The sequence below is a fragment of the Micromesistius poutassou genome (genome assembly GCF_964030765.1).
Source record: "Micromesistius poutassou genome assembly, chromosome: 14".
Lineage (NCBI taxonomy): Eukaryota > Metazoa > Chordata > Actinopteri > Gadiformes > Gadidae > Micromesistius > Micromesistius poutassou.
Window position 1 is genome coordinate 4,872,782 of NC_140284.1, and position 14,688 is coordinate 4,887,469.

Here is a 14,688-nt window from a genome sequence, read left to right on the forward strand (position 1 = left end):
CTAACACATGTCAGTGATACGCCTCATGCTCATGAACCTCTGGCAGCTCATATCCCTGAAGCTCCTGTACTCTCCGGGCCTCATGTACATCATCCTTCCCTTGTAGTGGGCCTGCTCGTACATCAGCCAGTGGCCGTCCATCACGTGGCAGGACTGGCAGTTGGACATGCGGTAATGATCCTGGATGTTGTCACAGTCGTCCATCATCTCATTGAACTGACCACCAAAGTTCTCCCTCTCGTAGATCTTCATCCTGAACTGGCCTCTGTGCTGTAATGCAGAGGTTGAGAGAAACAGTGTCAGCAGAGTCATCAACACAGTCAATGTAATAGTTAAACTAGTTCAGAGTAAAAGTTGAACTGTGATTTCTTACGAAGGGGATCATTCTGCAGGACCTGATGTTGTCAAACATCATTCCCATGCTCTGCATGCGGTGCATGTCGTTGTACTCTCCCCTCCTCATGAAGAACTGCTGGCCCATGTAGTTGTTCCTCTCATAGAGCATGAAGCAGCCGCTCTCCACCCTGCAGGACTGGCACCTGCTCATGTAGGAGGACATGTCCATGCAGTCGCTCATGCACTCATAGGAGCGACCCTGGAAGTTCTTCTCCTCGTAGAAAGTGATCTGAAACAAAAAAAATTCAGCTATAGTTTATAATTTCATTAAAGCAACTTGTTGGCTTTAATCTATATCTTGTCATATTAACGCAAATCAATTATTTACGTTAATACTAAACTATATATATATATAATCACACACACCTTGCCCATCATGATTGCGGTGTTGGTGGTCTCTCAGAGATCGGTTGGTGAACTGATGCTCTACCTGTGTCAAGCCCCTACTTTTATACGTGAACAGACCCAAAGACTGCATGACGGCCCCTATTGTTCAAACTACTGACTCATGACCCTGACTCAATGTACTGTAGAAGCCCATTGAGAAGCTTCCACATGCTATTAACAGGGTTGAGCTAATTTAACGTATAGATGGATGCTTCACTGAAAAACGTAAAGAGGATCCAAATATGAACTTTAAATTTTATCAACTTCAGTCTTTCTTTATAAAATGTTCTCAAAAATATGTTTATATACCATAGTCTAACAGCAATATAGTACAATACACAGAATTACTAAGTACCTCTGTTACCTTACTATAATGGAGACTGAAACAAGACCAAGCGTAGGACTCATTAGGGCTGTCACTTTTTATTCGATATTCTAATATCCATTCGAACATAACATGAAATATCCAGACTCAAATTTATATGAATGATACCTAACAGACAATACATTTCGTGCCCATAGACACAGACTACTACGTAGCCAGCAATCACTTTTAAAACAGACTCCAGAGTCCAGTAAAGAGACGTGACTTTTCCTTTTCCCATGCGTCCTAATTCCATGACTCTTTTGCGATTTCTTCTTTCTTTTGCTGTCCTTAGCTGCGTTACAAACTGAACAAACTTGCGTTCCTTATATTGTCTGGGAGTTTTTGGCGTGTGCTGCTGATTAGTTTAATTGCGCTCACCTGCTGAGGCGCACCGTGGCGCAGCACGCCCACTGTTACGCGTGTAACCAAGGTGAAATGACATGTTTTAATTTTATTGAATTTTCTTCTTATTATCATTATTTTATTTTAATTGTATTGAAACTTCACCAAATGCTGATTCATGTGTTTAAGTTATGTTCAAGGTACATTTTCTAACCTGTTAAAGGTGTTTATCATACCTGTACTGTCGCTTTAAGAAAAGTCTGCCTAGTGACATCAATGCAGCGCGCAGCTCAGTCTGCGCTATCCTAATTGAGTGGAGGTACGTTGTTGTATTTGTCGTCATGTTGGAGCATGAAAGTTGTTGATGAAAATATAAAATGTGCAACTTAATGTGTTGGAGTCAGGGCTGTGAACATGTTATAGCGTTGTTAGTTCAACTCACACTTTGTAGGGGCATTTTTCCAGTTTTATTGTATACACGTGCGTCCGAGTGCTACAGGGTTTCCCCGTGTGTTTGTTTGTCAGGAGGGGAATGCGGACCCGTCTACAATGTGCTCAGAGAGTTTCTTTTGACTTGTGCAGGTATGAATGTTTTATCTGTTTTATTTATTGTATTATTTTAGTACGTTGTAATGAATACAGGCAGTCTGCGTTATCCTAATTGAGTGGAGGAGGGGAATGCGGACCCGTCTACAATGTGCTCAGAGAGTTTCTTTTGACTTGTGCAGATCGCAATAAATGTCAACAGCCAGCTTCCGTTGTGGTCCAGCAGTCCTTCTTCTCCCGCGCATTCACCCAGAACACAACGCAGACCACTATCAGTTAACGGATGTGCGCCCATTCTTATAAGAATAGTAGCAGCAAGGCCACACCCGTTACACGCGCATGTAGCAGCAAGGCCGCCGTCACATGCACGCGCAAGCACACCTCCAGGCAGATTGCCGCAACATGACCTAAGATCATGACATTGTCGCGGAGACATCAGTAGAATCAACGGGGGGTCTAGGGGCTGGCTTGCAAGGGGCGGGATATGATGTAGAGTCGAGGTTCACAGTACGGCTCCTGTCACTCAGGTGTGTTTTGGTCTGACCGCAGACAGCAACGGAGGCAGAATGGGCAGAACTCATCGCGATCATCTTAAATGTTGCTGCAGCGATGCATCATATATTCCGTTGCATCCACAACATCCGCATCCATCGATGAAAGATTGGAGCATGAGTTACAGACAAATAGAAGAAATGACAAATAAGAAAGGTGTCGCGAACGACTGCGTTACCGGCGGAAGAGAGCGTCTTCTTTTGCTTCATTTCACATCTAACAAACACTGGGACAAATGTAGTTGATATCTCTGTTTAACTAAGAAAACAGGGAGTGGAAGTCCGGGACCCTATAATGTTCAGCTAACTGTTAATAGTAGCATATGTGTGTGTGCGGGAATGGCAGTGTGTGTGCGAGTGAGTGGACGAGTGAGGAGAGTGAGCGGTAGCGTGTGTCAGTTTAGTGAAATAACGAACGAGTCTGGTTGTGTCTGTGCAAACGTGTATTGTAACTTTAGTGAAACTAAGAATAAAATACCCAGCCTGTCAATCATCGGCGGCCTCTTCATTCCGACCTATAAGTAGACCCACTGCCGGTCAAAGTGAAGGGTGGTACCCCCGAGAGAACATTGACCCTGTGCTCCTCGACTACGGTCTGGGAGCCGACAACAGGAAAGGTGTAACATAATAATAAACATTTTCTATATCCGCGTGCAGTTATGAACTCATGTATTGTAATTGATTGTATGATGTGTACTTTTAGGGTTACGATAAGACCTTTAATTTAGTGTTAGTGGGAGCGGGGCACTGAAATGATATAGGCTATGTTATCGGGGCTATTCGTCATGATATCAGACTTATCGGAATGACGTAATGTCTGTTATCGGCCCGATAATTATCGGCCTGATAATTATCATGCACCCCTAATATAAACATAACTTTCCCATAGATAATGTAAATACCACCATTTTTTTTTAACCCACCACGACCCCCCCATCAATGGAGGACATCTTTATTGTTTTATTATTATTGTTTGTTTTTTATTATTTATTTTATTTCGCCATGAATATCTTTTCACTGTCTCTCTTTCTTATTTAATTCTTCCAGATATTAACTCAAAGTTCACTTTTTTTTGTGTTAACAAAGTCCATGTAGCCCATTAGGCTCTCAGTTCCCAGACAAATTCAGATAGATGTTAACATCGCCTTCAGAAAAATTAAATAAACGTCACGTTGTTTTTTGGCGGCCTGTTTTACTTTTAGTTTTAGTCTAGTCTTTGTGTCAAGTTATCATTTTAGTTTTTATTAGTTTTAGTCACGTTCATACTCCTTTTAGTCATGTCAAGTTTCAGTTGACTAAAAGTCTGAGCATTTTAGTCTTATTTTAGTCAGAATTGTCCATGACTATTTTTGTCTAGTTTTAGTTGACGAAAACTGATGACATTTTAGTCTAGTTTTAGTCAAAGATTGTATTTAGCCAAACCCATTTTACAATTCAAACAAGGTTATCTTATTATTATATTATTGTTACCTTTTAGACTTAAGAATACATCCATTCCAGACACAGAAGACGCTCTGATTTGAATTTACAACATGTTTATTTTACCAATCAAATATGCTAGAAGTACACACACATACTTTACATTTAAATAAAATAAATAAATAAAATAGCATCACATGACAGTGGCAGAAAAAAATTATTACATTCAAGTTTAACATAAATGGAAACAAGGTGCTTGAAAAAAGTGCAAATAAAATGTGTGTGTCTGACTTGTATTCCTTGTAAACTGAAGTCAGATTTTGCATCATAAAAACTTTTAAGAGATGACAACACTACAAATGGTTTGGACCTTAGGGAGATATAATGGGATGGGAAGCACTGGCTGCAGAAAAGCACAAACAGTACTGAATTATGCCAACTACTGAACCAAATAACCAGCAGTCTCAACAGCAACTACATTAACTGTAACCACATCCTGGTTACATCCTGCCACTTCCTTTTGGCAAAGAAATCCTGATAACTAGTTGGCTTGTCCATCTTCTTGGGCGGGACTTGCTTCACTGATGCTCTTTCTGGAATCTAGCACAGGAATAGATATAATGTCAAGACAGATGCAGCCTCTGAAAAATCTAACTGTTGTAAATATTAAGTAGCATAAATCCTTGCTATGATTTTTACCTTAGTAAATCAACCTCTTGAGTGAGTGACTTGACTGTCCATAAAAGGAAAATAAAGTCTAGGCTACATAATCAAAACAGAAGTAGTCTAGTAGTAGTAGTCTAAGCAGTAGTTTCGGGAGGCATGTTCATGAAAATATATTTTGTTTACATGTATGTATGGGTCTAGAACAGGGTATTCAAAGTCATGTTGATGCCAAATTCAGTTCAGTGTGATTGCTATGTGAATGACAAAACTAGCGAAAGTATTTGGCCAACAAGGGATGCTTAGTACACTTATATGGAGTCAGTCAGGCGGGTAGGAACTAAGAACCCACTTTGCACTCTTTCTCTCTAACAAACAAATAGGCCTACACACACACTAGTCACACACGTTAACCCACTTTGCACTCTCACAAACAAATACACACACACGCTAGTAACACATGTTGTCTAAGTCATTTTCAGCTCTAGTGGCTAACGTCTAAAACTAGCATTAAATTGTGAAACATTAACCACAGCCTCATGAGTTGGCATGAACTTTTTTTAAATAGAAAGTAACGTTACGTTAATGTCTTGACTTACCTCAATTTCATTATGAAATGCCTTGAGATGTCTCTTAAGATTCACAGTGTTTTTTCCTGTAATTTTGTGGCCGCATTTCTCCCCATCTTTTTCAACAACACATTCAGTTTTCTTTTCCACATCTATGTAATGAAAGTGTGCCCAAGTATCGTCTCTTCTTTTTCTCCCAAAGACGATCCCAGGCTGGCTGGCTATCGGTCCCTTTCTCTGTTTAACTTTTTTTTCTTAAATTGACGTGAACCCTGCGTCTCGTCTCGTTTTCCTCACGTGATAAAGGTTCGTTGACGACGATATTTAGTCATAATTTTCGTTGACCAAAGCAACACTACTCACAACCATGTCGTAACTTTGGGATTTCTGTATAATTCATCATTGATGTATAGTTTCCATAACTAATCGGGTCTTGATTTTCTGATCTCTGTGTTCTCATTATTGGGACAAGTAGGCACAACATTGAATAATGTGAGCCTTTCAGTTTGTTGCCTCAATCCATCATATCCATCTTACTTTTATTGTTTAGGAATATCACCACCGCTGGCCTAGGACTTTTGCGATCCTTTATGCAACCTAGTCGGTGCGCTCTTTCAATCAAGGCCTTCGATAGTTGTTCCTCCGATATTTTTAAATCCATCTTCATGAAAGCCTTGAGGATGTTTTCAGTTGCAGTGTAATCCTCTTTCTTCTTCCTTTAATCCCATAATAACGACATTATTTCTCATATTCCGACACTGTAGATCTAGCATGTCTGTCTTCATGTGTTTGTTTTCAATCGATAGCCTCTCCACGTCGGTCTGTAGGGCATTCACCATCAATTTCAACGTGGCATTTTCTTCTTTTAATTCTTCGATTAGTTTATTTGTGAAGTCTACAGAGGTTTTTAGATGAGTTATGTCTTTGCTCATATTTAGTTGTTCAGCCGAGGTTAACTCAGTCATGTCTGGTTCACTTACGCTTTAGAGATCCAATCTCGTTTTCTTGTTTTCTGGCTCTTTTTTCTTTGTAGCCATGTTGAGGTGTTGATCAATAAATTTTTCCAATTCCTCTAACTCCACCAGTATGTTATATTTTGTGTTTGCTTTTAGGACTTAATAATCATGGACAGAGTCATCACACCTCCTCACGTACCACAATATGTTTTGTATTGTAATTACATTTGTACCTATATCCTTTAAGATACAAATTTCCTCCAAACTTACCCTTCCATGATTTTAATAACTCTAACTCCAGAATATTATGTGTTATTTTGGATAGTCAGGTGCTATCAAGTTATAATGACCAGCAAGAAATCCAGCAAATGTCAGCTAAATCATGTTTTATTGATGATGAAACTAACACATGTCAGTGATACGCCTCATGCTCATGAACCTCTGGCCGTTCATGCCCATATCCCTGAAGCTCCTGTACTCTCCGGGCCTCATGTACATCATCCTTCCCTTGTAGTGGGCCTGCTCGTACATCAGCCAGTGACCGTCCATCACGTGGCAGGACTGGCAGTCGGACATGCGGTAACGATCCTGGATGTTGTCACAGTCATCCATCATCTCATTGGACATACCACCGAAGTTCTCCCTCTCGTAGATCTTCATCCTGAACTGGCCTCTGTGCTGTAATGCAGAGGTTCAGAGAAACAGTGTCAGCAGAGTGATCAACACAGTGAATGCAACAGTTAAACTAGTTCAGAGTAAAAGTTGAACTGTGATTTCTCTTACGAAGGGGATCATTCTGCAGGACCTGATGTTGTCAAACATCATTCCCATGCTCTGCATGCGGTGCATGTCGTTGTACTCTCCCCTCCTCATGAAGAACTGCTGGCCCATGTAGTTGTTCCTCTCGTAGAGCATGAAGCAGCCGCTCTCCACCCTGCAGGACTGGCACCTGCTCATGTAGGAGGACATGTCGGAGCAGTCGCTCATGCACTCATAGGAGCGACCCTGGAAGTTCTTCTCCTCGTAGAAAGTGATCTGAAACAAAAGAAATTCAGCCATAGTTTATCATTTCATTAAAGCCAATCTATATCTTGTCATATTAACGCAAATCAATTATTTATGTTAATACTATATATATATATATACCTTGCCCATCATGATTGCGGTGTTGGTGGTCTCTCAGAGATTGGTTGGTGAACTGATGCTCTACCTGTGTCAAGCCCCTACATTTATACCTGAAAAGACCCAAAGACTGCATGACGGCCCCTATTGTTCAAACGACTGACTCATGACCCTGACTCAACGTACTGTAGAAGCCCATTGAGAAGCTTCCACATGCTCTTAACAAGGTTGAGCTAATTTAACGTATCTGCTTCACTTAAAAAACGTAAAGAGGATCCAAATATGTACTTGAAATTTTCAATCAACTTCAGTCTTTCTTTGTAAAATGTTCTCAAAAATATGTCTATATGCCATAGTCTAACAGCAATATAGTAAAATACACAGAATTACTAAGTATAACCGATAAACGCTAGTTGGTCTGTTACCTTACTATAATGGAGACTGAAACAAGACCAAGCATAAGAGTGTACTCATTAGGGATGTCACTTATTATTCGATTTTCTAATATCCATTCGAACATGATGTGAAATATCCGTATTCAAATTTATATTAATGATTATTTTTTAAAGTGCCATGTTTAGCGCATTTCTATTACAGTATGATTATACCTTTTGGTTTTTATTTTATCGTTTGCCATCTCATTGCAGTAGCGGGTGCGCTAATCAAGTGAATAAAGTATATCCTGTTTTGAAAATGGATAACGCACAGAGCAGCCAGCCTCAGCCAAAAATTGCGACCCCACAAGTCATCCCCGCAAACAGCAACACGCTGCATTGGTGGAGAGACACAGGCTGCTACAAATACCCGCTTCTCTAAATATTGACGCACAAATACCTGTGTGTGCCAGGCATGTCTGTGCGCTCCGAAAGTGTGTTATTTTGCAGGACTTTTCATAGTGCATAGTGGCACTTGATATTGATTAATTTGATAACCTGTGGCAAACAAAGATTTATTTTCAGACAGGATATGGCCCAAGTCCTGTTTAAGTCTACTCTTGTCACGTAATAAATTAATGATTGAATATCTGTTAGTGTTTTTAGTTTTTTTTTTTTTTGGGGGGGGGGGGGGCTTGTATATATTCAAATATATTCGAAAATATTGCTTGATACTCGATATCTGTTCGAACTTGATCTTTATCAAAAGTGACAGCCCTAGTACTCATTTATTCACAATGATGCAACTAACTTAACTCGGTTACGGTCACATGAATAGCACATTGCTGTCAATCACATGACACTGACGCAGCAGTGCCAGATGTAAGAAGGTCCATCACAATAATTTAACTGTAATCTAGATTAGTGCTTGACAATTCGGATTCTTAATTGTGAAAAACACATCCATTCAAAATGCCTCAAAGAATGTAATTGATTTGATTTCTGTAGCCCTTCCGGACATGGAGGGGGTTGATCTACTACTAGGCTATGAGGAGGATACTTGTGATCATCCAGATTAGGCTTGGGCGATATGGCTGAAAGACATACCACGATATAACGTGATCATATTGATCGATATCAATAACTATTGATCATTTTAATGACCTAAAAAGACTAAGGATTACCATGCTAGATTTAAACACTTCTGTTTAACACTTAATATGACCTTCCACTGTTCTTCATTGATAAATACTCCAATGTCGATACAACAATGAAAAACACTCAAATATTGTAAATAAGTATGGAACCGTGTTTGTGTAACAAAACCAGCTGCTAGATTCGGTGGTCCGGTCTCTTATCGATATATATTGAACATGTTTTATATTGATATATTGATATTGATATTGATAGTGGGCTATTAACCATACTTATGAAAACTCAGAGTTGAATAGTTGTCAGAGAATGAATCCTTAGATGCTAACATTTATCTAAATTATTCCTAAAACATCATGCGTTGATGATTGGAAATAACGATTTCAAGTCATTTGTATGCAAATGTATTGTATTGTTTCTGTGTTGTGTGTTGATTTGATTGTTGTTGGTAAAAAATAATGACGATTTTCATTTGTAGTGCTTGAGAAAGGAAATTTGTATTCTCTAAAACTACAGAATGCAAGTCAACTTAAATTGGGTAATATGATTATTTCCTGTTTGTTTCCATGCTTATTTGTGTATTTGGCTTTTAACTTTTTCATTAGTGTTTTTTTGGATAAAAAATGCAATAATATAGCATTCATATAATTTACCTTTTATTTTAAAACAATTATTCCTTCCAGAACATGATGTAGGTTTGGTTTAGGTATACGATGAGGAGATAGTTACACATTTGCAAAGTCCTGCAAAATAAAGTATTTTATGTAAATTGTTATGCAATGCATATTGTTATCTGATATTCAATGTTGTGGTTTGGTTGAGTTTTGACGTCTTCATCAAAATCACCATACTTTTTAATTTACAGATAGTGAAATTACCAAATTGATTTACCATATAAACATAACTTTCCCATAGACAATGTAAATACCACAATTATTTTTTTAACCCACTACCACCCCCCCATCAATGGAGGACATCTTTATTGTTTTATTATTATTATTGTTTGTTTTTTATTTTTTTATCCATGAATATCTTTTGAATGTCACTGTCTCTCTTTCTTATTTAATTCTTCAAGATATTAACTCAAAGTTCACTTTTTTTTAGTGTTAACAAAGTCCATGTAGCCCATTAGGCTCTCAGTTCCCAGACAAATTCAGATAGATGTTAACATCGCCTTCAGCAAAATTAAATAAACGTCACTTACCTAGTGTAGTCAATGTAAACTGAGGCAGAAGTTTACTCACAACCATGTCGTAACTTTGGGATTTCTGTATAATTCATCATTGATGTATAGTTTGTCCATAACTAATCAGGTCTTGATTTTCTGATCTGTGTTCTCATTATTGGGACAAGTAGGCGCCTTCTTTCCACAATCTCACGAGGGAATTGCTCGAACATTGAATAATGTGAGCCTTTCAGTTTGTTGCCTCGATCCATCATATCCTTCTTACTTTTATTGTTTAGGAATATCACCACCACTGGCCTAGGACTTTTGCGATCCTTTATGCAACCTAGTCGGTGTGCTCTTTCAATCAAGGCCTTCGATAGTTGTTCCTCCAATATTTTTAAATCCATCTTCATGTAAGCCTTGAGGATGTTTTCAGTTGCAGTGTAATCCTCTCTTTCTTCTTCCTTTAATCCCATAATAACAACATTATTTCTCATATTCTGACACTGTAGATCTAGCATGTCTGTCTTCATGTGTTTGTTTTCAACCGATAGGCTCTCCACGTCGGTCTGTTGGGCATTCACCATCAATTTCAACGTGGCATTTTCTTCTTTTAATTTTTCGATTAGTTTATTTGTGAAGTCTACAGAGGTTTTTAGATGAGTTATGTCTTTGCTCATATTGTGTAGTAGATCCAGCTTATTTAGTTGTTCAGCCAAGGTTAACTCAGTCATGTCTGGTTCACTTCTACTTGAGAGTTCCGATCTCGTTCTCTTGTTTTCTGGCTATTTTTTCTTTGTAGCCATGTCTAAGTGTTGATCAATCAATTTTTCCAATTCCTCTAACTCCACCAGTATGTTATATTTTGTGTTTGCTTTTAGGACTTATAGTTATTTAATAATCGTGGACAGCGTCTGACTCTCGTTCAACCTGCAATGCACGTCACGTCATCACACCTCCTCACACCTCCTCACCTACCACAATATGTTTTGTATTGTAATTACATTTGTACCTATCCTTTAAGATACAAATTTCCTCCAAACTTACCCTTCCATGATTTTAATAACTCTAACTCCAGAATATTATGTGTTATTTTGGATAGTCAGGTGCTATCAAGTTATAATGACCAGCAAGAAATCCAGCAAATGTAAGTTAAATCATGTTTTATTGATGATGAAACTAACACATATCAGTGATACGCCTCATGCTCATGAACCTCTGGCCGCTCATGCCCATATCCCTGAAGCTCCTGTACTCTCCGGGCCTCATGTACATCATCCTGCCCTTGTAGTGGGCCTGCTCGTACATCAGCCAGTGGCCGTCCATCACGTTGCAGGACTGGCAGTCGGACATGCGGTAACGATCCTGGATGTTGTCACAGTCGTCCATCATCTCATTGGACATACCACCGAAGTTCTCCCTCTCGTAGATCTTCATCCTGAACTGGCCTCTGTGCTGTAATGCAGAGGTTCAGAGAAACAGTGTAAGCAGAGTGATCAACACAGTCAATGTAACAGTTAAACTAGTTCAGAGTAAAAGTTGAACTGTGATTTCTCTTACGAAGGGGATCATTCTGCAGGACCTGATGTTGTCAAACATCATTCCCATGCTCTGCATGCGGTGCATGTCGTTGTACTCTCCCCTCCTCATGAAGAACTGCTGGCCCATGTAGTTGTTCCTCTCGTAGAGCATGAAGCAGCCACTCTCCACCCTGCAGGACTGGCACCTGCTCATGTAGGAGGACATGTCGGAGCAGTCGCTCATGCACTCATAGGAGCGACCCTGGAAGTTCTTCTCCTCGTAGAAAGTGATCTGAAACAAAAAAAATTCAGCCATAGTTTAGAATTTCATTAAAGCCACTTGTTGGCTTTAATCTATATCTTGTCATATTAACGCAAATCAATTATTTATGTTAATACTATATACCTTGCCCATCATGATTGCGGTGCGGTGTTGGTGGTCTCTCAGAGATCGGTTGGTGAACTGATGCTCTACCTGTGTCAAGCCCCTACATTTATACCTGAAAAGACCCAAAGACTGCATGACGGCCCCTATTGTTCAAACGACTGACTCATGACCCTGACTCAACGTACTGTAGAAGCCCATTGAGAAGCTTCCACATGCTCTTAACAGGGTTGAGCTAATTTAATGTATAGATGGATGCTTCACTGCAAAACGTAAAGAGGATCCAAATATGAACTTGAAATTTTCAATCAACTTAAGTCTTTCTTTGTAAAATGTTCTCAAAAATATGTCTATATGCCATAGTCTAACAGCAATATAGTACAATACACAGAATTATTAAGTATAACCGATAAACGCTAGTTGGTCTGTTACCTTACTATAATGGAGACTGAAACAAGACCAAGCGTAGGAGTGTACTCATTAGGGCTGTCACTTTTTATTCGATATTCTAATATCCATTCAAACATGATATGAAATATCCGTATTGAAATTTATATGAATGATTTATTATTTTTTTAAGTTGAAATTAAAGTGCCATGTTTAGCGCATTTCTATTAGTATGATTATACCTTTTGGTTTTTATTTTATCGTTTGCCATCTTATTGCAGTAGCGGGTGCACTAATCAAGTGAATAAAGTATATCCTGTTTTGAAAATGGATAACGCACAGAGCAGCCAGCCTGAGCCAAAAATTGCGACCCCACAAGTCATCCCCGCAAACAGCAACACGCTGCATTGGTGGAGAGAGGCATCCCTTATTCCCAAACTCCTATCTCCTTTCCTCAAAGGGAAATTTGTCTCTTTAATTAACCTCGTTACTTGTCATTTATTTTATATTGTTTTATTTTTTGTTTGCGTTTCCCATCCTTCCACTTCCTTTATTTTACTCCATCTTTCTGCATAGTGTGTTTCCTTAGTTTCATATGATATATTCGGTTTCACAGTAAACTTTAATGTAGTTTTTAAATCTCCCTATATTAAATTTATTTACAGCTATTGTTTTGAAAATTATGATTTTCCCTTACAAAATTATGATGTTCTGAAGAGCATGAGTGTCAACTGACAGATTACCCAAAAGCACTGTGAAAAGATCCAATCCCAGTATTACATCATAGATCAACAACCACCTTTTCACTTCAATCCAAAACAGAGCAACTGATGAGCAGTACCAAAATAAATTATCTGTTGTCTCTTCCTCCTCCTTACAGAATCAAAAAAAGGTGTTGACTCCTCCCCCATATCCATAACTTTTTTTGTAGCTAAATACTTATAAAGTCATTTGTATTGAAAATATCTTGTTCTTGTATGTATTGTTGTTCCATACAAAGTTGTGAAGTCTTGATTCCATGGGATTGGTATGTCTAACATTCTTTCCCAGCTGTCAAAAATTCCATAAGGTATTGCCACCAGTTTTTTATCTTGTAAATAAAAATTATACAGTTCTTTATTAATCTTTGTTCTTTTTAACCATCTGGTATGTTTTATAGCAGGTCTACATACTTTGTGTGAACCTGACATCAAGTTAACTTTTCTTTTCCATTGTTGTGGTAAGTATCCAATTAGTTGATTCTATTTTTGCAGAGTGCATACTCGTCCATGCCTAATAGTGAATATGACATAATTACCCCTATTCATTTATAATATCCTTTACAAACATTATACCATTTCGGAACATTTGTTCCAAGAAGATTGTGGCTCCTCCACTCAGTATATAAGAGTTAAGCCATAGCATCTGTTGTACAATTTGGTCATTGTTTTCTGGAGGGTGGAACTGAAAGTGCAGCCAGCTTTGCAGTGCATCTGTCAAAAAGGCAGACAATTCGGAGAAAATATCTTTCATTACAAAAAAATGTGAGGGTTGAACTTGTAAGAATGGAAATAGTTGTTTTTTTCAAACATAGGATGAGCCTTTTCCAAAAGTGAAATACAATTTGGGTATGAGGGAGGCCTTAAATGATAGATTCATAGTTTTCAAGTTCAGCAATTTTGTACCACCTGAATTATATTCATTATATAGATATGTGCGTTTGATTTTTTCATTTTTTCCATTCCATATAAATTTGAATATTTGTTGTTCATAGTCCTTATAAAAGGTTTCTGCAGGTGTCGGTAGTGCTAACATTAGATAAGTAAACTGTGACACAATCTGTGTATTTAAAAGAGTTGTTTTACCATAGATGGTCAGTGTATTCCCTTGCTGTACAATTTTAGAGAGCTTACTTAATTTGATTTTAAAGTTAAGTATGGATATGTCTTTCATATTCTCTGGTATATGGATACCTAATACATCAATGGATCCATCTGTCCATTTCACTGGTATTTCACACGGTAGAGTGAAATTTGTGTGTTTTAGTGAACGTAATCTTATTATATGGCATTTTTCATAGTTAGGTTTCAATCCAGATATTTTTGTAAAGTAATCCAAATCATTGATGAGTTTTTGCAAGGATAGTTTATCTGGTCTCGTAGCCATGTCGAAGTGTTGATCAATACATTTTTCTATTTCCTCTAACTCCACCAGTATGTTATATTTTGTGTTTGCTTTTAGGACTTATAGTTATTTAATAATCATGGACAGTGTCTGACTCTCATTCAACCTGAGCACGTCACGTCATCACACCTCCTCACCTACCACAATATGTTTTGTATTGTAATTACATTTCTACCTATATCCTTTAAGATACAATTTTCCTCCAAAATTGCCCTTCCATG

At 38.3% G+C, this 14,688-nt stretch overlaps 2 protein-coding genes and 1 pseudogene across 3 annotated transcripts; all 3 read right to left on the reverse strand.

Annotated features, from left to right (window-relative positions):
* Positions 1–628, reverse strand: LOC311357985 (gamma-crystallin M1-like; the record flags this gene model as incomplete). Its single annotated transcript, XM_084477961.1, has 2 exons — positions 374–628; positions 1–270 (listed from the first exon to the last, which is right to left on the reverse strand). The coding sequence occupies exons 1-2, from the start codon at positions 575–577 to the stop codon at positions 1–3; spliced, it is 474 nt and encodes a 157-aa protein (XP_084334087.1). The 5' UTR covers positions 578–628.
* Positions 629–6,598: 5,970 nt separating this feature from the next.
* LOC311358772 (gamma-crystallin M1 pseudogene) lies at positions 6,599–7,255 on the reverse strand (annotated as a pseudogene). The gene is made up of 2 exons: positions 6,980–7,255; positions 6,599–6,874 (listed from the first exon to the last, which is right to left on the reverse strand). The product of its transcript is annotated as a gamma-crystallin M1 pseudogene (transcript).
* A 3,936-nt stretch (positions 7,256–11,191) lies between these two features.
* Positions 11,192–11,848, reverse strand: LOC311358398 (gamma-crystallin M1-like; the record flags this gene model as incomplete). Its single annotated transcript, XM_084478418.1, has 2 exons — positions 11,192–11,467; positions 11,573–11,848. The coding sequence occupies 2 exons, from the start codon at positions 11,846–11,848 to the stop codon at positions 11,192–11,194; spliced, it is 552 nt and encodes a 183-aa protein (XP_084334544.1).
* Positions 11,849–14,688: the final 2,840 nt, after the last annotated feature.